Source organism: Mchenga conophoros, linkage group LG22, assembly GCF_057382185.1.
Source record: "Mchenga conophoros isolate Kocher_MC1m ecotype Shallow Benthic linkage group LG22, M_conophoros_male_GT1.1, whole genome shotgun sequence".
In the NCBI taxonomy this organism is placed as follows: domain Eukaryota; kingdom Metazoa; phylum Chordata; class Actinopteri; order Cichliformes; family Cichlidae; genus Mchenga; species Mchenga conophoros.
In genome coordinates this window covers 34,625,492-34,653,468 of record NC_140546.1, presented here as the reverse complement: position 1 = coordinate 34,653,468, position 27,977 = coordinate 34,625,492, and the positions used below count along the sequence as shown (strand labels likewise).

The 27,977-nt window shown below is 44.6% G+C and overlaps 1 protein-coding gene across 2 annotated transcripts in view; it reads right to left on the bottom strand.

Annotated features, from left to right (window-relative positions):
- Positions 1-27,977, bottom strand: part of gabbr1b (gamma-aminobutyric acid (GABA) B receptor, 1b) — a 121,112-nt gene that overhangs the window by 59,249 nt on the left and 33,886 nt on the right. For both annotated transcript variants that reach the window (XM_085261961.1, XM_085261962.1), the window contains exons 3-5: positions 9,222-9,392; positions 7,640-7,741; positions 5,005-5,070 (exon numbers count right to left, since the gene is read on the bottom strand). In XM_085261961.1, the coding sequence (XP_085118087.1) occupies positions 5,005-5,070; positions 7,640-7,741; positions 9,222-9,392 (339 nt within the window). The remainder of the gene's footprint in view (positions 1-5,004; positions 5,071-7,639; positions 7,742-9,221; positions 9,393-27,977) is intronic.

Below are 27,977 nucleotides of genomic sequence, written 5' to 3'. Positions count from 1 at the left end.
AAGTCGGCCATCTTGGATACAACTTTTGTTTTTTCAATAGGAAGAGGGCCATGTGACACATCAAACTTATTGGTAATGTCACAAGAAAAACAATGGTGTGCTTGGTTTCAACGTAACTCTTTCATGAGTTATTTACAAGTTTCTGACCACTTATAAAATGTGTTCAATGTGCTCCCCATTGTGTTGGATTGTCAATGCAACCCTCTTCTCCCACTCTTCACACACTGATAGCAACACCGCAGGAGAAATGCCAACACAGGCATCCAGTATCCGTAGTTTCAGGTGCTGCACATCTCGTATCTTCACACCATAGACAATTGCCTTCAGATGACCCCAAAGATAAAAGTGTAAGGGGGACAGATCGGGAGACCTTGGGGGCCATTCAACTGGCCCACGACGACCAATCCACTTTCCAGGAAACTGTTCATCTAGGAATGCTCGGACTTCCTAAAAGAACCCATAATGTGGTGGTGCACCATCTTGCTGGAAAAACTCAGGGAACATGCCAGCTCCGAGTGCTACGCTGTGGGCTCTTGCTGAATGAATCTAGGACAGCCACTGATGTTTCTTTATTAGTGACAGTTTTCTTGCACCCACATTGTGGCAAATCCAACAATGAACCAGTTTCACGAAACTTAGCAAGCAGTTTGCTAACTGTAGCATGGGAGATGGGTGGTCTCGTAGGGTGTCTTGCATTGAAATCTTCTGCAATGACCCGGTTACTGCGTTCACCAGATATCAATGCAATTTCGATCTGCTCCTCACGTGTTAACCTCTTCGACATGTCAATGGCTGTGAACAAAGAGAAACTTGTAAATAACTCATGAAAGAATAAAGTTACGTTGAAATCAAGCACACCATTGTTTTTCTTGTGACATTACCAATAGGTTTGGTGTGTCACATGACCCTCTTCCTATTGAAAAAACAAAAGTTGTATCCAAGATGGCCGACTTCTAAATGGCCACCATGGTCACCACCCGTCTTCAGGAGTTTGCCCCCTCACATATACTAATGTGCCACAAACAGGACTTTAATATCACCAACCATTCCGATGTTATTACGGTGTATCCATATAAATGGCCCACCCTGTACTATAACTTTTCACCTGTGAGTGTTTGACTTTTGAGGGTTTAAGATCAACAACAATAGTGATATTCAATATATTAAAAAAACAAAACATTTTATACCCATCAAGTCTTGTGAAACAGTACATTTGAGACATAAAGTGTGTTGCTGTTACAGCCTGTGAAGGCTCTGTCTGACACTGGTTAGGTTTGAGACATTAACGTAAACTGACATTTAAGTGGCCTTGTAGTGTTCAAAAATATTAAATTGTTCTTGTGAATATAAACAAAGAAGCTCTAAGTAGTATGAAGTCTACTTTTTTTTTCTCTCAGGCCTCTTTATATACAGAACTTATTGCAATATCTTCCGAGGCCTGTTAAAAATTGTAACAAAATCTATTTGGAACATGGAATAGTAAAATCCAGGATATGATATGTATGATATGTACATTTTGTAATAAACTGCTAGCACTTGGTGGTGGTAACTTAGAGAGTAAAATAGCAGAATTGCATATTTATTGAATGTGTATGATAATTCTAGCTCTCATTGCTATGTAGAATCAATGTTCCATCATGTATGATAATTTGATAATTTGGAGAATCGTATTTATTATTTATTTATTGTTGTGTTTTTGGGGTTGGTTTTTTTTTTGCATTTTACAGCCTTCAATGTTATTACACAGAAGGATTAATGTAGGTAGGAATAGGTAGGATTCATTCCAGCATTATAAGATGGTAAAATTTCAATTTTTATTAAATATTATTATGAGGTTACTATCAAGTCATTATGTTAAAATTTTCAATGCAAACATATTACCAATACATTACTTACATTACATACATTATTTCAAAAATACTATATTACCATCCATCCATCCATCTTCATCCGCTTTATCCGAGGCCGGGTCACGGGGGCAACAGCCTAAGCAAAGAGGCCCAGACCTCCCTCTCCCCAGCCACCTCCTCCAGCTTATCCGGGGGAATACCAAGGCGTTCCCAGGCCAGCCGAGAGATATAATCTCTCCAGCGTGTCCTGGGTCTGCCCCTGGGCCTCCTCCCGGTGGGACATGCCTGGAACACCTCACCCAAGAGGCGCCCAGGGGGCATCCTTGTCAGATGCCCAAACCACCTCAGCTGGCTCCTTTTGATGTGGAGCAGCAGCGGCTCTACTCTGAGCCCCTCCCGGATGGCCGAACTTCTCACCCTATCCTATCTCTAAGGGAGAGGCCAGCCACCCTTCGGAGGAAGCTCATTTCTGCAGCTTGTGTCCGCGATCTCGTTCTTTCGGTCACTACCCACAGCTCGTGGCCATAGGTGAGGGTAGGGATGTAGATCGACCGGTAAATTGAGAGCTTCGCTTTTACACTCAGCTCCCTCTTCACCACGACGGACCGGTGCAGCGTCCGCATTACTGCAGCTGCAGCCCCAATCCGTCTGTTGATCTCCGGCTCCCTTCTCCCATCACTCGCGAACAAGACCCCGAGATACTTGAACTCCTCCACTTGGGGCAGGAACTCATCCCCAACTCGGAGTAGGCACTCCACCCTTTTCCGGCTGAGAACCATGGCCTCAGATTTGGAGGTGCTGATCCTCATTCCCGCTGCTTCACACTCGGCTGCGAACCGTTCCAGTGCGAACTGGAGGCCCTCACATGAAGCCAACAGAACCACATCATCCGCAAAAATCAGAGATGAGATTCTGAGGCCACCAAAGTGAAAGCCCTCCGCCACTTGGCTGCGCCTAGAAATCCTGTCCATAAAAATTATGAACAGAACCAGAGACAAAGGGCAGCCCTGGCGGAGCCCATCACCCACTGGGAACGAGTCCGACTTATTGCCGGAAATGCGAACCAAGCTCTTGCAACGGTTGTATAGGGATCGAATGGCCCGTAGCAATGGGCCAGACACCCCATACTCCCGCAACGCCTCCCACAGGACACCCCGAGGGACACGGTCGAATGCCTTCTCCAAGTCCACAAAACACATGTAGACTGGTTGGGCAAACTCCCATGCACCCTCAAGTATCCTCGAGAGGATAAAGAGCTGGTCCAGTGTTCCGCAACCAGGACGAAAACCGCATTGTTCCTCCTGTATCCGAGGTTCGACTAGCGGACGAACTCTCCTTTCCAGCACCCTGGCATAGACTTTCCCAGGGAGGCTGAGGAGTTTGATCTGTAGTTGGAACACACCCTCCAGTCCCCCTTCTTAAAGATGGGGACCACCACCCCGGTCTGCCAGTCCACGGGTACTGCCCCTGATCTCCACGCAACATTGCAGAGGTGTGTCAACCAGGACAGCCCTACATCATCCAGAGCCTTCAGGAACTCGGGGTGGACCTCATCAACATCAGAGGCTCTGCCACCAAGGAGTTGTTTAACTGCCTCAGTGACCTCGCCCCCGGAAATTGGCGGCTCATTCCCCTCATCCCCAGACTCTGCTTCCTCCTTGGAAGACGTGTCAGTGGGATTAAAGAGGTCCTCGAAGTATTCCTTCCACCGCCTGACAATTTTCTCAGTCGACGTCAGCAGCGCTCCACCAGCACTATACACAGTGCAGGTAGAGCACCGCTTTCCCCTCCCTGAGACGCTTGACGGTTTGCCAGAATCTCTTCGAGGCAGTGCGAAAGTCTTTTTCCATGGCCTCGCCGAACTCCTCCCACACCCGAGTTTTTGCTTCAGCCACTGCCCGAGCCGCATTCCGCTTGGCCTGTCGATACCTGTCGGCTGGCTCCGGAGTCCCACAGGCTAACCAAGCCCGATAGGACTCCTTCTTCAGCCTGGTGGCTCCCTTCACCTCTGGTGTCCACCATTTGGTTCGGGGATTACCACCACGGCAGGCACCAACCACCTTGTGGCTGCAGCTCAATGCAGCAGCTTCGGCAATGGAGATGCTGAACATGGTCCATTCGGACTCAATGTCCCCAGTCTCCCTCGGAATGCTGTTTAAGATCTCGCGGACTGGGGCCTTTGCTAGATGTTCCCAGCACACCCTCACTATGCGTTTAGGTGCACCAGGTCTGTCCAGCGTCCTCCCCCGCCACCTGATCCAACTCACCACTAGGTGGTGATCAGTTGACAGCTCAGCCCCTCTCTTTACCCGAGTGTCCAGAACATATGATCGCAGGTCTGCAATCGTATCAGGTCTGATACGATTAAAAAATCGATCATCGACCTACGGCCTAGAGCGTCCTGGTGCCACGTGCACTTATGGACACTCTTATGTTCGAACAAGGTGTTCGTTATGGCCAAACTGTGATTTGCACAGAAGTCCAATAACAAAGCACCGCTCGAGTTCAGATCAGGGAGGCCGATCCTCCCAATCACACCCCTCCAGGTCTCGCTGTCGTTACCCACGTGAGCATTGAAGTCTCCCAGCAGGACAACAGAGTCTCCAGGTGGAGCACCTTCCAGCACCCCCATGGACTGTAAGAGGGCTGTGTACTCCGAACTGCCACTCGGCGTATAAGCGCAGATAACAGTCAGGGCCCGTTCCCCGACCGTAAGGCGCAAGGAACAAACTCTCTCGTCCACTGGGAAAAACCCCAACGTACCGGCAGCAAGCCGAGGGGATATTACAATACCCACCCCCAGCCCGCCGCCTCTCACCAGGGGCAACTCCAGACTGAGACAGAGTCCAGCACCTATATTACCAGGTTATACTAATACTAATTGGTTTTGTCTGAAAGGCATGTTTGTTCCCACATCAAGTGTTAGTTTATTATTACCCAGTTACAGAAATTTGATCCAAGATAATTACTTGAATATCATTTGGCTGATCACTGACAAGTGATAACTTGCTATCTCTATAACATTACCAGCTTATTTCCACCTTATTATCCCACTATTATCATATTATTTTAAGCTGGGCCAAAAAGTCCTCCCTAAAATGTTTCTGTTATGTAATATTTTAAAGTATACACATGAATCTGGTTAGAACATTACCTCACAGAAGACCTTCCTTGCCTCTGTCTCATAGAACAGGCCGACAATAATTCTGGCATCTTGACGCTTGAAAGTGAAAATAAAATGAAGACAGCACAGTCACAGAGAGAAGAGACAGAACACACACTTTAAAAGCCATGCCGGGCTGGGTACAAAGAAGCCAACCCTCATCCTGCATCAGACAATAATAGACGTTCTCTCCACTGCAAGACATTTATCCCGTTACCATGTTTGTGTTACTACAACTAGGGTGGCATGCTGGGCTGGGTCATTGTAAGGTATGTGTGTGGCAGGAAGAAAGCAAGTCAGCCAACACATGTCAGAACTTTTTTTTTTTTTGCAGCTTTCTCAAGCTTTGTCGCCAGAAAAGCTCTCCAGGTCTGGGATCCTGATGACTGTGCAGAGACAAAAATGACCATCTTTGGTCTGACAATACATATCTGATAACTTAACCAGATAAGACATAGAATCTGCTGCTCAGAGAGAGTAATTCCTCAGCTCTGTTGCTCCGAGTAAGAAATGTCCAAAAAGAGAGTGTTTATGTTTATCACTGTAGATTTTCTTCTGACATTCTAAACAGCTCGGTCAACTATCAAAGAACAGGATTTTATTTTTAAAAAAAGAAGAGAATTCGACATTTTTTATGTTTCACACGAGCTTCATTTCCTCCTAGAAATGAGGCTTAACACTTGGCATCCATCTTGAAACAACCCTGGTCACTTCATTTGGCAGTAATTTTAAAAAATTATCTGAATAAACATTATTTCCAGTGGTCACCAGACAATCACCACTTAATACAGTGCACCAAAGGTCTGGTTTGACTGTAGTTGTACAAACCCAATTCTGGGGTAAAATGTAAATACACAATTCACAATATAAAACTAAACATATCAAATATTCATAGTGACAAAAATGTACCTTTTTATGGTACACGGTCATAAATAAAACTTTGTAGTAACCCTTCATCTTTTGATAACAGTCCATATGTGTGTGGGAGCTGAACAGAGCAACTGCTGAACTTTTGACAGAGAACGTTATGCCATTCTTGTGATAGAGCATTCTAGCTGCTCTGCTTCTTTGTTCTATCGTTATATTATGCTCCAAATGTTTTGGAGCCTGAACTGTAGGTAGGTAAGTTCAGAACTACGATTCTTCTACTATGAAGCTGTGCTGTTTTAATAGCTGTAGTATGCAGGTTAGCATTATCTTACTGAAGTCATTTGGATGCGAGAACACAATGGTGTGAAAATTTGCAGTAACTGGCAATCTTTTATAGCGCTATGGAGGAATTTTGGCCGATTCATTTTGCAGAATTGTTGTAATTCGGCCACATTGGAGGGTTTTTCAAGCATGCACTGCCTTTTTAAGGTCATGCCACAGCATCTCGGTCGGACAGTGGTCAGGACATTGGGTAGGCCACTACAAAGTCATTACTTTGTTTTTTCTTAAGCCATTCAGAGGTAGACTTGCTGATGTTTTTTGGATCATTATCCTGCTGCAGGACCCAAGTGCGCTTCAGCTTGAGGTCATGAACAGATGACGGCAGAGCTGTGTGCTGTGTTAAGCCGAAGAAGGCAGCTGGAAAGCTGCACAAACTAAATCAATGCAAATAAACATTCACTTACCTTGCAATGCCATGTGCCATTTGTTACAGTAGTATTTTGAGTTTTTGACTACAAAATTTGCAGTTACTCATCAACATTGTCAACACTGAAACATTGTCACTGTATTGCTTTCCAAGGAGCTGGACAAATTTTGACCATCATTAATTGCATCGTAAGGGTATTTTCACAAATGCTGTGTTAAATCAAACTCTGGTCAGGCTCCCTCAGTGAAGTTCATTGGTGTGTGGATCAAAACAACCGTATTGAGACCCTTTGGAGGAGGTGGTCTCAGTAGAGTTCCAAACAAACTCCAGGGCACTTTATTTATGGTGTGAATGAGATCTGACCCTGATCTGAACCATGTGTATGTTACAAGTTTGGGCTAAAAAATGTCCCGTAGCCACGTGTGCTCTGTATTGTCAATGTAGGAACATACTATAGACGTGCAAAGGTTTGTACAGGCCACCCCAATGGGTGGCTGTAGCTCAGGAGGTAGAGCAGGTCATCTGCTGATTGGAAGGTTCGATCCCTGGCTTCCCCCAATCTGCATGCCAAATATCCTTGGGCAAGATACTAACCCAAAGTTGCTCTCTGAGTCCTCCGGGAGAGGTAGAAAAGTGCTATATAAGAATCAGTCCATTTACCATGAAATAAATGTAAATTCTTTGGCTTCTCCTGTAGTCCAGAACATAGCACCTTCTTACTGTATCTACTCATTATGTACAGGCCAAATCTACACACTTACAAACTCATCCAGTGATTTCAACCAGAAAAAACAAACAATAGGTGTGAAAACATCCCAAGGACACTACAATACAATTATGATCACACTTTTTACACCAGAGTTTCGTCCATTGGGAAGAACTTCCATCTGTTACTAACTCGACATTCTGAGCAGCAGGCTACCTCTGAAATTTCTGTCCTATTTTTGCCAAGTATCCAAACACTCTGGCAGTTAACTGGCCAGACAAGGCCTGACTGATCAGTGTCCAGCTGGCTGGTATGTGTAAGAATGATTGGGGAACTCGCACCTTGAGGTTTTTGACAGCCACAGCTGGGTCGGTTAGGAAGCTCTGACGAACACTGATTTCAATCCCTGCCTCCTTCACCCTCTCCTCCAGATCATCCAGAGTCTGTGACACACAAAAAGAGACAAGCACAATAATAAGCACACAGAAGAGGACTGAGCAACAGAAACAGCAACTAAAAAAGGAAAGAGAACGATAATGGAATAGTAGGCAGCAGGAAGAAATGCAAAGAACAGTTAACAGCAACTGAAATAAGTGCAAAGTAGTGAGGGGGAAGATGAACTGGTCATTCTGAAAAATGATGGTGAGTGGTGGAGGTGATGTTACTAACAATCAGATAAAACAGCACAGATAGAAGCCTGGAGAAAAATGAATCAGGAGAGACATAAAACCATATGTTGAGGATAAAAGATGGCAAATGGTGATGGAAATGAGAACAAAATCTTATACATATCACGAAGTGATACATATAATGTTGGAGAAATCAACAAGTACACTCATCTTCTCTTGTCCATATTTGTCTTGTCTCAAATAACATTTTATCTATTGATTTTTATTTTAAATTTGTTTTTATGAGCATAAATAGTCATAAACTGTAGTGCTTATAAAAACCACAAAGTCATCATTAGCCAGCAGGGTGATGACATGAGCAGCAGAATTTTCCTCAGGTTTTAATAAACACCATGGAAGGTCTCTGTACTTTGTTTTCACTCACAATTTGCTAAATGTTGTGGCCCAAAACTACTTGTGTAGATCAGATCATGGTTTGAGTTAAAAAGAACTCTTTCACAATCACATTGTCACGTCTTCGCTGGCAGATGTGTGGCGTGAGACAGGAAATGAGGGAATGAGACACATGAGACATGGAGACATGACTGACTGGGAGATGCACAAACATAGAGACAGGTGTGACTAGACATGAAACGTGTAACACATAGTAGCAGAAACCTAAAGACTAGAATTTAAGGATACACACATGGAGAACAATAAGGAGAACCAAAAACATGAATAACACTAAATCCAAAAATACAGATTAATCAATAAACATAAAACACTGGGTCACGGACCCAGTACCGTGACACACATGTTAGAAAGCAGCCTGGGGGACAAGTCCTTTCCACTTCACAGGACAGTATTGAAAAATACATGGTGCAACCATAAAATTTAGTTTCGAGTGAAATATTTTAGTGTCAAAGTGAGCTGTCGCAAAAAAACATGTTGTATTTTTAAAGTAAAATAAAAGCTTAAGATCATTATTCTTGTTTTAAATGGCAAAATATTTCACATTATTATAGTCTTATCCTTCAGTGAATTCAGAGTAATTTATTTTATAAAATGAGAGAAAGCTTTTCATGTTTTCTGCCCTTGCAGTAATTGGATGTGTTAGTACACAGTTTGAGTGGAGCATATTATAAGACTATGCATCTAGTTCACAATTTTGCTTGTGTGCTAACAAAATCCTTAAATATACATTTAGCTAAACTTTGACTAGCGAGCTCCTATTTAAAGGTGGGGCCAGTGTAGTGTCTTCACCACACCCCTCATTGTACATGAGTTCACAGAATTATTGTAATATATGACTCACTGAGGTAAATACTTCTGTTGTTTGCTGGATAGTGGCAATCTTGGTCCATTTCCACTTCTGGAAGAGCTGTACCCGAGTGGGGTTGTGCAGTGTAGCAGATGGATGAGTACGGAAGAAAGTGGGGAAGCGCTGTCGGTTGGACAGAGCAGGAGAGCTGGAGCCATATGACAGCTAAGAGATGTAAAGACACAAAGAAATGCATTTAGTTTGATTATGAAACCCCCAAAGATCAGTTTATGACGCTTATATAATTTTTTTTAATGTTCTCTCTATATATTAAAAGGAAACTACTGTAAAAACTAGAGACTATTAATTTCTTTTCAATTGGGCAAAATTACAAATTCACCAGGGGAATTATTTCCCCTACTGTATACCTTCTTTGTAATAAAGGAACCACTTTTAGGCCTCCTGATTACTCTTTGTGAGATTAATTTGGATACATGACAGCATAACAATGAATGTAGATGTGTCAAATGCTTGAAACATGGCAGTTAATTTTTCAAAACAATTGTGTCTTTTAGTGAACTCACTTATCATAATGATGACAGAAATGTCACCATATACAATCCGAATTAAGCTTGAAAAGAGATACATTACTACGTGCTGCTGTCATAGTTTTCACAGTAAAGACATGAACATGGTCAGAAGTCATCGCAATAAAAGAAAGGAGTGCATTTCTAAAGGGGGGTTTAAAGTCAGTTCACCATTTCTATTTAAATCATGTTGGAGACAAGAATTTAAATGAGTGCATTTAGGACTGTGAGCCTACTGACATCCTAGAAAATAAAGAGCAAAGAGAGGCTGCAGATCAGTGGCGGAGCGGGGGGGTGGCTTACTGGGCTTAAGCCCGGGTTGTTTTTTCAGAAGCCCGGGGTCTTTTGGAGTGTAATTTTTTCATAGTTAGATGCCTGGCTGACAACTGTATAAAACAAAAACTACACACAATATTCGAAGCACATAGTGCACACTGTGGGAATTTACGACTGTGCGTAAATCCCCCCTAATATTGGTATGATCCGAGCTCAGACACTAAGCGACTGAGCGAGGGGGCGGGACAGCTGCTGCCTGCGCGTGCGCTGTTGGAGAAGCGCAGCCAGGCAGACAGAGGAGAGCTGAAGTTTGAGCAGGTACCAAAGCAAATCATTCGTACTGTACAAATAATGTAAATATGACGGTGTATCACAAAAGATTGATATCAAACTGATCATTTGACCCATGTTAAGTTACTTGCTCTTCAAGTGAATCAACAAATGGCAACATGAAAAGCCGAACAACAACACTGCTGTTTTTTTAGAGAGTCTTAGCTTACATGTGTGTTTATTTCATATTTTCAGTTGTTACCCTCCACGGCTAAATAAATCGGTTTCAGTAATGCACTGATATACAAGAATGGACATAAGGAGCTTCTTTCAAAGAAAAAACTCAGGTAGATGTTATTTTATATATTGTACTTTGTATGTTGTTCAGTATATTCCTATGCAAAACAAAAATTTCAACACACAGCAGTATATTGACAGTTGAAACCAGATATTTACATACACTTTATGGAAAACACAAGAACATTTTTTTACTGCACAACATCAGTTTAGAGTAAACTTGTTTTGTTTTGGATAAATAAATATTGAAATATCTTTTGAATTAGTTAAATGTCAGAATAAAGAGAGACAGAGCTTTCTATTTTTTATCTCTTTCATCAAATTTAGGAGTACATATACACTAAGTTTATTGTTAATTAATAAGAAAACTCCAGACGATTCCATTCTGAGCTGAAGAAGCTTCTGATAGGTTAGTAGAGTCCATGTGAGTAAATTGGTGGCACAGCTGTGGATGCATATAAGGCAAAACACAGAGCCTGTTTCTTTGACATGGGAAAATCCAGAGATATCAACCAAAACACCTGGAAAAGAACTGTGGAGCTCCATAAGTGTGGCTCAGTTTGAATACAATTTGGTGCCATTTGCAATTAAGAAATACAGATAGTTTCTCTCTTTACTCTTAAAGTTAACAAATATGTTTTTTATATTTATCAATCTAAAAAAATAAACATTTAGTCTGATTTGATGTTACAATTAAAAAAGTGTTTTTATCTGAAGAGTCTGTAAATATCTGGTTTCAACTGTATATTTGATGATGTTGGTGTTTGGCTTGATTGTCAGAACAAAGAGGGAGAGAGAGGAGCAGAGAGAGAGAGGAGAATGAGGACAGAACAGAGATGAACATAAGCAGGTGAGACACACATGTTAGTCAAATGGTTGTTTACCAAAAGTATCACCGTATCACAGGTCCTCATGTATCTCGTACCTAATGTTTCTTTTTAGGTTTGTTATTTTTCAAATTCTACATTTATTAAGTTATGCAGGCTTGTTTTCACAGCAAGGCTAAATAATTATATGAACCTTTCTGAATCTAAATAGTGGACTTCGGTAGAATTAAAAAATAAGTGTAGTGCAGGTTTTAGTGCTACTATCATCTAGTTCTGATTCTGGTTCTGTCTTGGTTAAGTCCTAAGTAGTCCTGATTTTGAACTGTTGTAGTCCTGTTTTAATTCCGAATCAGTTCTGGGTCTGGTTGAATTGGGGTTTAGCCCCGACTTTTTTCTTGCTGCTTAATTTAAAACCTATATGAAGTCCTGCTTTTTTGAACAAAACTCAAAACAGAGCCTATAACCCCCCGCCCCCATCCCACATGCATACTACCCTTTAGGGCTAAGCCCTGGGTGTATCAAATGTCTGCCTCCGCCTCTGCTGCAGAGATAAGCTAAAGAATTTATGAACCTCTAGTTCACAAAATGTGATATCTAAGATTTTCCTTTGAATACACATATTTTCAGGCAGTATATCACAAAGTGAACACTTCTTCCAGTTTTGGTGTAGGAAGTGGAGCAAAAGCTCTCGAGATGAAAATAGCAACGTGTATAAAAAATTAAGGAAACCGTCTGGAATTTTTAAAGATGTTTTTTTTTAATCAGTACACTTTACAACCAAATCTCCAAAAGCATGTGCTTTGCTCTCAGCTCAGACAGCCACATAGCTGTGTAGGTGATTTGTCTATTGGATGGCGTAAGACAAGTGTAAGATGACTCACTGTCATAATAACAATCATCATTTTCCAAAAACAATAAAAATAATAAACCTGTCATGGCCTGGGTCTAAGGACCCAGGGCTCATGTATCTTTTGTATATGTTTATTTTTCCGTATGTTGTGTTTTTGGTGGTTTTCGCTGCTTTTTTCCTCTTTCTTCCTGTGTGTGGTCATACGAGCTCCGGGATATTTTGGGTCGCTGAGAGGACTGCAACCCAGAAGTGTTCTCACACTGGAGGCTGCCACACCTGCCGCTTGTTAGCCTTCACCAGCTGCAGCTGATGGCCTCATCAAGAGAGTCCTATTTCAGAAGGTGGCAGAGCTCCAGTCAGTGTGGAATTATACTATGGCAAACCTGTAAAGTACCTCAGTTGATGAGTTTTTATGTGAACGACATCGCTACTGTGGGTTTCCTGCTAAGCTGTATGTGTTTTGTGTCACCAGGAGTCGGGAGCAAGAAGCGTCGTCATGAGGGGAAATCACGGAGCGGAATCGGGTTTTGGAGTTGTCACATTCTCACTGTTTATGGACACGTGCACTGTGTGGGATTCACAGAGGAATCGCCACGGGAGCCACAGTGCTGTATTTGTACATAGTTGTTTTTTCCACTCACTATAAATAAATCCACTGTCCTTCACTATAAGAGCGTTTGGGTCCAACTTTCCTCAACTCCACGGTCTGCCATCGCTGACCATGACATAATAATTCCGCTATAATGGGCCCAGCGGACTCAAATGTCGCCTCAGAGGAGAAGTTGCTCGCCCAGCTCTGGAGTTACTGCTAGAGCGTAACCCAGGCTGCAAATCAGCATCAGAGTCACATACTGGTAGTGTTTTTTTGATACTTTTCTGTCATCCACTACCTTTTCTGTGAGCTTTTTGGACATTAAAAAACTAATTCAAATTGTAACCATGCTGAGGGCAAGCTCCAGCTTTGAGCTGTTTGGTTTGGGCAGTACGGGCAAGGAGGATGCAGCTGCCTCCCTGGGAGCCCTTGCTGCCTGTTTTTTTTCTTCATAGGCGGACAGTTTCCCTACCATTGCTTGCTGCTCACTTGTTGGACCCTCCACTGAAGGGAAGAAGGCTCCCTTGCCATTGCCAACCTACCCCATCTCCTCTCCCTCCTTGAACGTTTGTTGAGTCAGCAAACAAATGACCGGCAGTGCTAGTCACCACAGTGAGTAGACTGGACTCTGTCACAGAGGATAAAAATACAGATAATCAGGAGGGGACAGTTTCCATACACGCGGCCCCACCTTCTCGGAGGAGACGGTGCCCATGCCATCATCAAACCAAATCTCACCTCACTCCTGTGGCTTCAGAAGAATCAGCTGATTCTGGACCAGCAGTGCAAGGCGCCGCAGTGAGTAACTCAGACTCCACCATAGTTGTAACTCCATTTGCTATGAACAAGAAAATGAAGGATGTTTCTTCCCCGCTCACTAGCAATGCTAAGCCTGCTCAAAGTGGTGAGAGAGAGATTTTGGCTAACCTGTCCATCATGGGTTTCTCTGGGTCAGTGGGCCTGGAGACTATTAGTTCAGTGACTGTCAGCTCACTGTCAGTTCAATTTCAAGTTCAAATTTTATTCGCCACATGCAGTGGCAGGTTGCCCTGCAGTGGAATGAACCCGCCCCCGACCTTACACACACTACACAGACATCACATGGGGATACAAGTCAGAGAACGGTTGCATTACAGAAAAAAACACTAAAATGTACACTACAATGGGAAAGTACAAGAGGAAAAAAAGAGATCTCTACTCATGCTGGGCTATAGGAGGACAGCATGAGAACAAAAAACAAAAAAACTCCTCTGCACAGAAAGCACATAAATGTCCACAGTACAACATTATAGAGCACGTGACCAGCAACAGGGTTTGGTAGGGGGTGAGGAGTAATCCCAGGCAACACAGCAGCCATCCTTCCACTGCGCCGACTCTCCAGCGCGGGCCCAGACGGTTGCCAGGAGGTAACAAGCATCGAAGGCATTGGAAGGGGAGGGGGGATGTGTGAGTGCTTATCAGTGTAAGTGTATGTATGTGCGTGTCCATAGTTCAGCTGAGACAGTGTCCTTCGCTCTATCAGGTTAAGTAAACAGTCTACCAGCCAACCCAGGTGGCCTTGCACAGAGTGGGAAGAACAGTCAACACACAGTCGTTATCAGGGAGTTTTTGTTCGGCTCCAGCCTTCAGCCCACAGCTGGCGCCGAGGAAGTATCCGCATTATGATGTTGATGTTGTTGATTTTTCTTTTATGCGAGCAGCTCAGGAGAATTTCAAAGCTGTTCTTTAACACTCCGACACTGGTCTCTCAAACTCCCGTTGGAGAACCGCGAGCTTCCCCATGATGGTATCAAACTTCCGTTCCGTGGTGTTGTCATTCTTTTGCTCAGATAGCCGATTCTGAGAACTCACAACTGCAGTGAGCTGTTCTGCGATGTAATCCAACTTTCGCTCAAAGGTGTCATTTTGAGCAGGCCTCTCCTTGATGTAACCCAGTATACGCTTGGAGGTGTTATTCTGAGTCTTCACGGCAGTTGTAAGCGTCTCCAAGGTCTTAACTATGCTGCTTTCAATGAGCCCGTTCTTAGAAGTCGCGCCTCGTCCCATCGTTTCAATCCCAGCGGACAGCCTTGGGGGGGTTTGAACAGCCGGTTCCGCTTTCTTAATTCTCCGATAAACCAGGGCCAAGCCAGCTCCGATCAGCAAGAACCCTGTTATCATGCTTCTGAATAGGTAGATATCTTCAGCGTCCTTGATGGACAGTCCCGCCAGGCACACGATCCTCCATTTATGCCACCCATCCATCGTGTATCTGTCAGGGAAAGTCCCTCCAGGGCACTCGAGCTCTCCCGAGCCCAGACTTCTCGTTGAGAAAAGGGTGTCAATAGCATTCAGAGACCAGTTGATCAAATCCATAATTCTTTTAGGTTTAGAGAACAGACTGTGAGAGAGTTTTCCAGGGAAAAGTAATACACATGAGACAAGACAAGGACACAAGAGGCTAAGCAGGGAAGATAAGGGGAAGGAGGAGGAGGAGAGGAGAAAAGTGCGACTGCCTTCGCCGAGAGCCAAACGAATTGGCCCTGTAGTTACTAATTGTGAAGCTGTTGTGAGTAACCGAGACATTTTGTCATTACCTGTTGAAACAGTGACTATTCATTCTGGGGAGGAGTGTTGTTCAGGGAGTGGTGGAAACTATTTTTCTTGTGCTCATTCTGAGCCTGGAGTGTTTAAACTAGAGCCCATTAATAACAATGCTGTGGATTTTCAGACTGTTCGTGTGGCTGTTAACCAGACTGCTTTAAAGTTAGTAACTCAGCCGGGGTTGATTCTGAGGCTGAACATGGTTCTGGAACTGCCCCTGGACCTCTGGAGAGTTTGCAACCAGAACTTCCCACACTTCCACCTTCGTCCTTGGCAGGGAGATCAAGTAAGCTGATTCAGCGGACTGTGGACAGTGTAGCTTTTTTAGTGGACTTTGAAATTGCACATGCTGAATTAGGGCACTCTTATTTAGGGAACTCTGAGTTGTGGCCAGAACACTCAGAGCCGCCAGCTCAGCATGAAACTCAGCAATTAGCTCAGTCAGCCGCCCGGCCCGCAGCTTAGTCAGCCGCCCGGCCCGTAGCTCAGTCAGCCACTCAACCACCTGCTCAACTTCACCCACAAATGTCACTACAGTCAGAACCTCAGTTTCCTGTGTTGCCACGAGCTCAGTCTCTAGTGCAGTCTTCTGTTCCGTCATCAGTTCAGCTGTTAGCACAGCCTACTGTAGCTCAGTCAGCCGCCCGGCCTGTAGCTAAGCAGTTTGCAGTAACCACACCACCATCACTTCACCTGCCTATTGCTGCTGTATCACCGCCCAATCTACCACCAGTGGCTGCTACACTAACATCATCTCCACTGCCTGCAGCTGCCGTATCAACATCATCACCATCGGCTCGACCATCTGTAGCTGCGGCGCTGCCGGAGGGACCCGCTCTGCCCGAGCAGGAGGTCAGCGCGCCGGAGGGACCCGCTCAATCGGAGTTGGAGGTCAGCGCCCTGACTGGCCTGCACGTCCAGCACGGCCTGCACGTCCACGTCCAGCACAGCTTGCACGTCATAAACCACCTACTGTGCTTTGGCATTGCTCATTGGAGCTGTTATGTGGTCGGCCGCCGGAATTGCAACGTCACCTCCGCCAGGTCCACGGCTGCCTACCTGAACAGTTTCGATGCCACTGGATCCGTGGTCAGCCATCAGAGCTACTTCGAGGCTGTCATCAGACCCCTGGCCGCCCACCAGAGCTGCCATGTTGCCTCCACCAGACCCGTGGTTGGCTGCCTGAACTGTTCTGCCACTGTTGCCGTCCATCGGTTCGGTCACCAGAATAGCTTTGTCGCCACCGCCTGGACTGTGGTTGGCTGTTATGTGGCCATCGCAGGGATTGCAATTGGGCCTACGGACTGGTTGAACTTTTGGACTGATTGAGGTTGTTTTTGTTTAGTTTGGGGAATGGTTATTGTACATGACTTTTCCTTGCAGTGGAAATGTTGACCATTTCTATATTAGATTGTTTCCTGGCATTTTTAGTATAACACATCTAAAATTACAAACTTTAAACAAGCATTTTGGCTTTGAGTGTTGAAATCATTTGTTGAATTTAATTAGATTTACTTTGAAAAGTAACATTCTTGCTAATGTTCTATTAAAGAAATAGTTGCCTCTTTGTTTTCATAAATGGTTATGACTGTTAGTGACTGTCTCTCAACCTAAGAGGACATGTTTTTCTGCAACTCCAAAAAAAACTGAAGACAGCGACTGAATGCTGGTGCTGTAAAGGCCTGGCAGAGCCAGCATAGGGTGATATCCCTGTGTTCTGGACTTCACATTGGCAATGACTCAAATAAAATGCTCTTCTATTTATAAAAACAAAAGTCCTTATACTTAGAATCATGCTAGTTTTTGCAGTTACCTTTGAATCTCTGAAAATGGGGGACTATGACAGACATAGTCCCCCATTTTCAGAGATTCTAACCTGTTACATGAATACTTAATGTTAAACTTCTAGAATCAAAGCTAAGAGAGGCAAAGTAAAAAAAATGTCTAAAAACTTGCAGACCTACATAAGTGTACACACATGGAATCCTACTTTAATGTCTTAAGGCTTCACTGAAAAACCCTGAGTCTGTGTGTGCCAGTGTGTTTAGTCACCACCTGCCATACTTGACACCATAATTCACACCTTGTGTTATGGCCTGCAGGTTTTGTTTGGATTTCATAATTAAATTAAATTAAATTACATTTAAAAAAATGTATTCAGTTTAGGGTTAGAATTCCAATTTATCTCTCTGTTGTTGTTAGGCTACATTTTGATTCCTGTTAGTTTCCATGAGTATTTCCTAGTTTAGATGTTATGGAGTTTTTATTTTTTGTGTTTTTCTTGTACTTTGGAGTTTAGTGTTATTGTTTATTTGCTTAATGGTTTATTTGCCCTCAGTTTTGTTAGGTTTTGATCATTCAGTCCTTCACATTTTGAGTCTTTAGTTCCTGTTGTACTTTAGTTCTAGTCTGTGTTTATGACATTCACTTAGTCCCCACAATGTTTCCCTTTATCTCATCCTTAAGTGCCAGTCCCCTCTGTCAAGTTCAGTTTTAGTTGTATTTTATTTTGGTGGACAATTACCTATATTGTCCAGTAATTTTACTTCTGGGCCCCATAACTTGTCTAGATTTGGTTCAATTGTCTCTTGTTACCCTTTCTGGGGCTTGTACTTAGAAGAAGAATTTAATCTTATCCCGGTAACTTAAGAATTAAAATGACTTGCTACTATGAAGGTGGGTCACTTTTTACTGAGGAATATCAGTATGGTAACTTACTGCTCCAGAGCAGCCTCATGACTTCTTGGTGCAGTTGCCGAGGAGATCACTACCACAGACACATGTGTCGCACAACTATTCCCCAGTTGACCATGGGCACATCCTGACACCTCAGCCCCTCCAGCTGACCAGACTCCCCAGCATGGCACGTGGTATTATCAGCAGGAAGATAATAATCAGCTCAGACGAGAGGTTCAGACTTTGCTTGGTGATCTCTCTCTCTCTCCAGTCCTCAGCCCCTCAGTCGTCTTCAGCTCCCCAACCTTCAGCACTAGGCTCAAGTACCCAGGACCAGTCTCCTCATCCTGACCATGCCTCCAGGCCCTACCTACACACTGTACGTTCCTTTCACATACCAGAGGATGACTGTTACGTCCCCACATGAAAGCTAGGTGAAGAGGGTGGGGGACAGTAACAGTTTGATCCGGGTTGAAATGAAAAGGACGCTAGGCAGAGGTGTTTAACACAAAATAAATCTTTATTATAATCAATTAACCCAATAATCATATAAACAATAACAACAGAAAGAGACAGCAACACTGCTTTAATGATAAATCAGCCAAAGAGATGGTGACCACTTCAAGAAAGAAAACAACTATAAGGTTCAACAGAAAAAGACAGCAACGCTGCTACTAGAAGTAACCAGGCAGGCCAAACCAAATAATGGAGGCCGCCGTCACTTAAGGAAAACCACTGCTCAGTTAAGAGCTACTCACAAAGAGCCATGCACAGTGGGGCTGGTCACACACAGCAGGCCTTTTCCACACCTAGACCAGTATCACACACTGACCAGCACAGAGGAAAACCACCAGAAGCCTCTCCCACTGCTCCTACCACTCCACACCGTAGGCAGGACAATCACACACCTAGCACTCAAAGCGGAGACACCAGAGAAAGCCACCCTCCCACATCCAGCCCATCCTCAGCTTATATAACCTCAGAGAGGCGATTGCTGACTGGGCCTAGTTGGTTAGGCATAGCCTGCCAAAACTGCCAAGACCTTTTTGATGGGTCGAAAACACTGAATGGGGTTGGCTCAAGTCCCTCAAAATAGTGTCCAAAGTGACAGCCAGGTGTTTTTTGAGCCATCACATATGGAGAACCCAGCGAATAGCTAGAAGGCCTTTCCGAAACACTTTTCAGACGCTTCTTCGCTAGGTCATGGTGACAGGTATGCTGGTTAGCCAGAGGTGCAGGTTTGAATGTTTGTGTCGTACACAATGTGTCACACTGTAGGTCATCTGGACCCGAAAGACGGTCAACAGGTGGCGGATTACAATTAGTCGATCTCTGACAGTGACCAAATGACACCACCGAGCAATTATGCTCCAGTTGTCGCCTAGGATTGGCAACTTTGTCCGTTTGTGAACCACAGTTCACTCTTTTGAAAGCAGATCGATTTTGCTTTGAGTTGGCTTTTGAACAGTGAGCAATCAGGTGGCCAGGTTTGTGGCAAAAGAAACAGAGCTTTATTCTGGATCTTGAAACCATGCCTGCATTAGCATTGTTAGCGGCACACTCCTAGCCCTCAAGACTGACTGTTTCTGTTTGTAGGTCTTACAATTTACTACTAAATGGCTAGACTTGAAACAGAAAAAACACTTTCGTTTTGCCTTGGGATGGGACACAAGTACCTCACTCTTTGGGTATTGTGCAGCTGGCATATCACTAACCTTCACTGAGGCGTCGCGTCGGCCATGCTTAATGACACTGGTTTTATGGATGAGGGCAAACTCATCAGCCAGTGTTACAGCCTGCTGTAATGAGGAAACCTTCTGTTCACTGAGGTATACTGCAATCCTCTCGGAGATGCAGTTCTTAAATTCCTCCACCAGCATTAATTCACGCATCGACGCCAGGTCAGTAGCTTTGCTGGACACACACCACCGGTCAAAGAGGACACTCTTTTCCCTTGCAAAATCCAGGAAGGATTGACCCTGCACCCTTTTCAACCCCCAAAATCGCTGCCTATAAGCCTCAGGGACTAGTTCGTAGGCTAACAGGATAGCACTTTTCAGTTTGTCGTAATCCAAACTGCACTCAGCGGACAACGAGGAACAAACTTCCTGTGCCTTGCCCACCAACTTGCACTGCAGCAGGATGGCCCATGCATCCCGCGGCCAACGCAAGGCTGTCGCTATCCGCTCAAATGATTCAAAAGAAGTCTCCACCTCAGTGTCACAAAATACAGGGACCAGACGACTATTCCTTCCCACATCAAACTGTACCTCTGTCTGTGACAGCAAAGCCGCCACAGGAGGGGAGGAGGCCTGCTGGAGTTCCAGCTGTCGCAGCTTGACCTTAGTTTCCACCTCCACCTTCTTCAGCTCAACCTCCCTAGCCCTAGCCAGTTCCGTGTCCAAACGCCTAAGCTCTAACTCCCTTTTCAGCTGGAACTCTCTCTCACGCTCCTCCTTTTCCAGCTGGAGACGAGCCAGACAGACTTTGAGCCTAGCATCCTGCTTAGAACCCTCTGTTGACTGGGTGGAGAGCGGCTCAAAACGGGGCAGCGTCATTGGCCCGCCCTCGGGTAGCCCCTGGCCCACAGGTGTAGACACTGACGGTTCTACGACCTGGCTTGGAACATGAGGTGCTGCACTTGGTCCAGTCGGACCGGGTGTGCTCGGGGGTTCTTGCATTACAACCACCCTCTTCTCCAACAACCCAGACACCAGAGCGGCCTTCAGCTTCGCTTTGCGTAGACCAGCGGAGACACTGATCCCGTAACATGTTGCCACCTCATGCAGATCTCTCTTCCTACAAACATCCAGCAGGGCAAGCGACGGCTTTGCCTTAAACCCAGCAATATCAAACATGTCCATGAAACGCAAAACACAGACGAACCACTAAAGGGCCACACAACACCTTCACTACACAACCAAAAACAGATGAAATAAAATGTGTTGTGTCAAGTTAACCATTAACTAAAATTCTACCCACACTCCCCCCAGTCCTACCTACTCAGAATTTAGCCTGACCTAGCTTCTGGAGTGTGCCAGGCTCGAGTCCACTTTAAAGGCAAATCATCAAGTGCCAAATGCACCGAAAAGCCTACCCCAACAGAGAATTAATCCCCACCCGGGTTTGCTCCGAAAATAACAAAGGCAAAACAAAAAACGAGTGTCCGAAGGAAGAGCAAACGCTCAGCTAGACACTCCCCTGTGCTAGCCGGGGAGAGCAGCAGCTAGTCAAATGACACTCACACAACACACAAACACCTGTTCAAACTCGTACTCAACTCAATTCCTTTCATTCCTATCCCGGACGAGCCCCCACTTTGTTACGTCCCCACATGAAAGCTAGGTGAAGAGGGTGGGGGACAGTAACAGTTGGATCCAGGTTGAAATGAAAAGGACGCTAGGCAGAGGTGTTTAACACAAAATAAATCTTTATTATAATTAACCCAATAATCATATAGACAGTAACAACAGAAAGAGACAGCAAGGTCAACCCAAAGAGATGGTGACCACTTCAAGAAAGAAAACAACTATAAGGCTTCAACAGAAAAAGACAGCAACGCTGCTACTAGAAGTAACCAGGCAGGCCAAACCAAATAATGGAGGCCGCCGTCACTTAAGGAAAACCACTGCTCAGTTAAGAGCTACTCACAAAGAGCCATGCACAGTGGGGCTGGTCACACACAGCAGGCCTTTTCCACACCTAGACCAGTATCACACACTGACCAGCACAGAGGAAAACCACCAGAACTCACACCTAGCACTCAAAGCGGAGACACCAGAGAAAACCACCCTCCCACATCCAGCCCATCCCCAGCTTATATAACCTCAGAGAGGTGATTGCTGACTGGGCCCAGGTTGTAAATGAGGCCAATGAGCAGGTACTGTGTCCTGGGGAGAGAGAAGAGCAAGAGAGAGACAGAGGGGTGGAGCAAGAGAGGAGGAAGCGGAGAAAAACACCACGCCCACACAAGGGCAGTATCAGAAGGCCCACCTCAGACGTGGTATTATCAGCAGGAAGATAATAATCAGCTCAGACGAGAGGTTCAGACTTTGCTTGGTGATCTCTCTCTCTCCAGTCCTCAGCCACTCAGTCGTCTTCAGCTCCCCAACCTTCAGCACTAGGCTCAAGTACCCAGGACCAGTCTCCTCATCCTGACCATGCCTCCAGGCCCTACCTACACACTGTACGTTCCTTTCACATACCAGAGGATGACATACAGAATTTACCTTGGCCAGAGGCACCACTTCCACTTGATCCTCAGAGTGATGAGCCATTCCCCCTCCTACCACCTCCATGTCAGAGATTCCTGCTAGTGCAGCAGCCTCAGTTCCTTTCAGATGTACGTCACCTTATCAGTACAGCCAACTTCCTGTGACTGAACAGGTCAGGAAAATTAACGTGAAGGACGAGTATGGCCCTGGAGCATGCTTGAAGAGACAGGTCACCCCTGAATATGCAGAGCCATACACCTTTCAGCGCCAACAACCAGAAAGCTTCCAGGAGATGACTGGGGACCCACCTCATTGGCCGCCAATTGATTCCAAAGACTGGAGGAAATATGGTCAGCACGAACCTCTACTGAGTACAGAGACCGTGTTCCGGGGATCAACACCACACTTTTCATACTTCACGTCTGATGACCCCAGCCAGTTCGCTTGTTTGCGAATGGCCCTTGACTATATCCTGCGTCATGATGCGACTGAACGTTTCAAGTACCAGATCCTAGTCGATCACCTCAAGTTGGAAGACGTCCTCCTGATTGCAGATTCCTACAGCAATAGCTGCTACACATACAGACAGACCATGTCGTCTCTGATAGAGCTGTATGGTCAACCTCAAACTTGCCCTGCAGCAGATCACTGACGTGTTGTCTGAGTCTCCTGTACGGAGTGGTGACAGTCGAGCACTCCGTCTTTTTGCCCTGAAAGTAAGGGCTCTCGTGGGAATGTTGGAAATCTTGGGAAAGAGGGGAGAGCAGAACTGAAATGTGGGTCACACGTCACCAGACTGCTGTCCAAACTGCCACACAATCATTCAAGATCATGATGTGTATTTCCATCATCCTCAGCAACCTTGAGAGCCACGTGTGGATCGTGGGAAGGGTGCCAGACCCATGAGGTTAATGCATCGCGATCCACTAGCTCTGACAATCTCCTCCAGAGCTTTGCATCATTTCCCGAAGCCCAGCAACTGGTCAACAAAATCCAGCAGTTGCTACTCACTGGTGGCTTTGAATTACGACAGTGGGCTTCCAACTACCCAGAACTCATCAGTCATATGCCACCTGGATCAGTCTCGGAAAACAGTGAACTGTGGTTTTCCCCCAATGGAACTGATGTACCAGAGCAGACTCTGGGCCTGAAATGGCATTGCCAGTCTGACAAGCTAAGATATCAGATACGGCACACCGAGCAGTTGGTGGAGCCCACAATCATCTATTGGGTTCTGGCCAAGCAGTATGATCCGCTTGGCCCATCATTCCTTACACCACTCGGGCCAAAATCCCGGTCCAGCACCTCTGGAGAAAAAGGAGAGACTGGGATGATCCGAATCTGCCAGTTGACCTGTTGCAGCTGTGGCATGCATGGGAAAGTGAATTGATTCAGCTCCCTGATGTCTCCCTGTCACATTGTCACGTGCAGCCGGAGACAGACCTATCCCTTTGCAAGCAAAGCATCCACATCTTTTCCGATGCATCTGAGAAGGCATATGGAGCTGTGGTATCCCCTCAGACAGAAGATCAAATAGGGGGAATCCAGGTAGCCTTCCTAGCCGTCCGATATCGAGTTGCTCCCGTCCGTCAACAGTCCATTCCTAGGTTGGAGCTCTGTGCTGCTCATGTGGGAGCCCAGCTTGCTGCTGTTCTCAAGAGGGAACTCACCCTTCATATCTCCATGCCACAGGTTGTCTACCCAGAAACAGAAATCTTGAGCCGTCGTAGGTGGAGGCAGTGCCAAGCCTTGGCAGATCAATTCTGGATCCACTACATTTGGAATTATCTACCTTCACTCCAGACGTGGCACAACTGGCAACACGAAAGAGATCAGTTGACTGTTGGCACTATCGTTCTCATTGTGGACCAGCAGCTCCCTCGTGCCCTGTGGCTCGTTGGGAAGGTCATCCAAGTCATCCCTGGAGCAGATGGCAGGGTTTGGACTGCTCAGATACAGGTGGGAAACAAGGCATATATACGATCAGTGGCTCAACTCATCAGACTTCCAGCTCTTCCACCAGAGTCTACTGGCTGACCTTCCTAAGTGAAGTGCACCTTTGCTCCGCAAAGTTGGGGGCGGCTGTACAAAAGGCCAGTCAGTCAGCTGTGCTGACAAACAGAGCCACTCTGCTGAGTAAATATACAGGGAGTGCAGAATTATTAGGCAAGTTGTATTTTTGAGGAATAATTTTATTATTGAACAACAACCATGTTCTCAATGAACCCAAAAAACTCATTAATATCAAAGCTGAATGTTTTTGGAAGTAGTTTTTAGTTTGTTTTTAGTTTTAGCTATTTTAGGGGGATATCTGTGTGTGCAGGTGACTATAACTGTGCATAATTATTAGGCAACTTAACAAAAAACAAATATATACCCATTTCAATTATTTATTTTTACCAGTGACACCAATATAACATCTCCACATTCACAAATATATATTTCTGACATTCAAAAACAAAACAAAAACAAATCAGCGACCAATATAGCCACCTTTCTTTGCAAGGACACTCAAAAGCCTGCCATCCATGGATTCTGTCAGTGTTTTGATCTGTTCACCTTCAACATTGCGTGCAGCAGCAACCACAGCCTCCCAGACACTGTTCAGAGAGGTGTACTGTTTTCCCTCCTTGTAAATCTCATATTTGATGATGGTCCACAGGTTCTCAATGGGGTTCAGATCAGGTGAACAAGGTGGCCATGTCATTAGTTTTTCTTCTTTTATACCCTTTCTTGCCAGCCACGCTGTGGAGTACTTGGACGCGTGTGATGGAGCATTGTCCTGCATGAAAATCATGTATCTCTCGGAAGTGACGGACAAGGTAAGCGACTCATGTTGTAACTGACGTCAGACGCCGGAGATTTTGGCGGAAAATTAAAGCAAATGGTAGTTTAGATTTGAACAAATTCATTTAAGCTTCAGTATTACCAAATACACTTATCAATTGTCTTATAACTAACACTATTTGTCTAAATAATCTCCAACACCCTGGAGAACAACGAGGAGAGTTTAGAGAATTTAAATGCTTGCGAGAATCCCTGGAGCCAGCAGCAGGTGGAAACGCTTGCTGCTGAAAATGCCACGCTAAGGGAGTCGGTGAAATGTCTCACAGATAATGTTACCCAGCTCAATAGAGAAAATAAAAAAATAAAAGAAACAGTTATCGATCTACAAGCTCGTAGCATGCGTGATAATCTGGTATTTTCTGGTATTCCAGAAGCCGCTGGAGAGGACGCGGAGACCACGGTAAAAAGCTTCATCAAAACCCACCTGAAGCTGCCGGAGGACACTGTGAAGAACATCGTCTTCGATTGGGTACATCGCCTCGGCCCCATTCGGGCTACGGCCGGGAGACCACGTCCTATCGTGGCCAAATTCGGCCACTTCAAACAAAAGCAACATGTGAAAAGCCGCGGCAGGGAATTAAAAGGAACGGACTTCAGCGTGAACGACCAGTTCCCCAAAGAGATCTTGGAACGATGCAGGGTCCTCTTCCCAATCCGACGCGGCTTTATCCAGAAGGGCTCCCGCGCTGTCATCGCTGTGGACCGGCTGTACGTGGACGGACAGCTCCACCGCGACCCCAACATCACTCCGTGGCTGTATTAACCTCACACCAGATAAGAATCAGCTACACCCTTTCCCTATCCACACACACTAACTTGCATTAACATCTGTTTAACTTACCAGTATCAAATCGCATCTTAAAGTGTGATTTCATAGCAGAATTAACACCGTCACTCTCCGTCAGTGATTTAATTGGAATGTTTACGTTTTGTTTGTTTTTTGTTTTTTTCTTCTCGTTTTTTTTCCTCTCTTTTCCCCCTCTTGGATTTATGCTGCTCACCCCTGTCCTTGGTTTCTTTCTTTATTCCTTTCACTGCCTCGATCACCTGCTTCGACACTCATCCGCAAACATCCTTTATTTCGACACATTCGCACCATGCGCTCAACGGCAGCACATTTACTTCAGTCAGACAGCGCACACAGTCGTTTAGGATACACACACTTAAGCCAAGCCTACTCATATTAGTAACTATGCATACACAAAGTCAGACTCAGGGAGCATCTCGGCACACATTTTTTCTCTCTCTCCTTCTCTTTATTTATGAACAAGTGACGTATTCTCTCCACCTGTCTAAGCGACGCACACAGCATACATCCCTAGTTATACACAAACATCCATGGGTACACGTGAGGTTCATTACATGGAATATAAATGGAGCTGGCTCCAGAGTAAAGAGGTTAAAAATATTTAACCAACTCAAAAAACTACAGGCAGATGTTGTCCTTTTACAAGAGACCCACAGACCTCTTAGAGGTTCGAATGAACTTAAAACACCTGAGTTTCCTAATGTGTTCTCAGCTTGTTATAATTCTAGACAAAGGGGAGTAGCAATTTTAATACATAAAAATATTAATTTCACAGTACTCGATACAGTTATAGATCCAGAGGGCAGATTCTTAATCATTAAACTATCTATACTTGATAAAAAGCTATGTATTGCAAGTGTATATGGTCCAAATGTTGATGATCCCTCATTCTTTCACGGTTTTTTCAGTGCACTCTCTGAACACTTAGATGGCACACTTGTTCTTGGAGGCGACCTCAACCTTGGACTAAATGAAGACATGGATAGGCTCAATACAGCGGGAACTCAGCGTAATTGGCAGTCCACAAATATAATCAAACAGTATATGAGCGACTTTGGTCTTTGCGATGCATGGCGCTCCCTTCACCCCACCAGTAAGGAATATACTTTTTTCTCACATGTCCATCATTCCTACTCTCGTCTGGATAATTTTTTGGTCAGCAGCTCACTGCTGAACGACATTTCAGACACTGAGATTCACCCTATAGCTGTCAGCGATCATGGTCCTGTATCTTTAACACTAATGCACAAGAATAATACTACGCCAAGAAAAAACTGGAGATTTAATATATCACTACTTAAAGATGAAGACTTTATTAAATATTTTAAAAAAGAGTGGACTTCATATTTGGACTATAATGACACTCCCGAAACATCAGCTTCTGTTCTATGGGAAGCAGGGAAAGCTGTGATGAGAGGTAAAATAATTTCTTTCTCATCACATAAAAAGAAAAAAGAAAACAAAAATATTCAGGAATTAGAAAAAAACATCAAATCACTAGAAGAAGCCTACGCGTCCCACCAAGATCAGGAAACATTGAACAAAATACGCAAAACAAAACTAGAATTAAATGAGATAATTGATAAGAAAACAAAATTCTTAGTACAAAGACTACGCCTACAAAATTATGAACATGGTAATAAATCTGGTCAATTTCTAGCAAACCAGCTAAAAATAAATAAAGAAAAAACAACTACAGGTGCTGTTCAAGATTCATCTGGGAACACAATATATGATCCGATACAAATAAACAACATTTTCAGGGATTTCTATAAAACGTTGTATTCACCACAAATAAACCCATCTAAAAAAGAAATTGATCAGTTTTTGGACAACATAACTCTTCCAAAATTATTGGACACTCAAGCAATGGCACTGGATTCACCACTGACACCAGGTGAACTCCAGGAAGCCCTGATAAGTATGCCCAATAATAAGGCTCCAGGTCCAGACGGCTTTCCTGCAGAATTCTACAAAGAATTC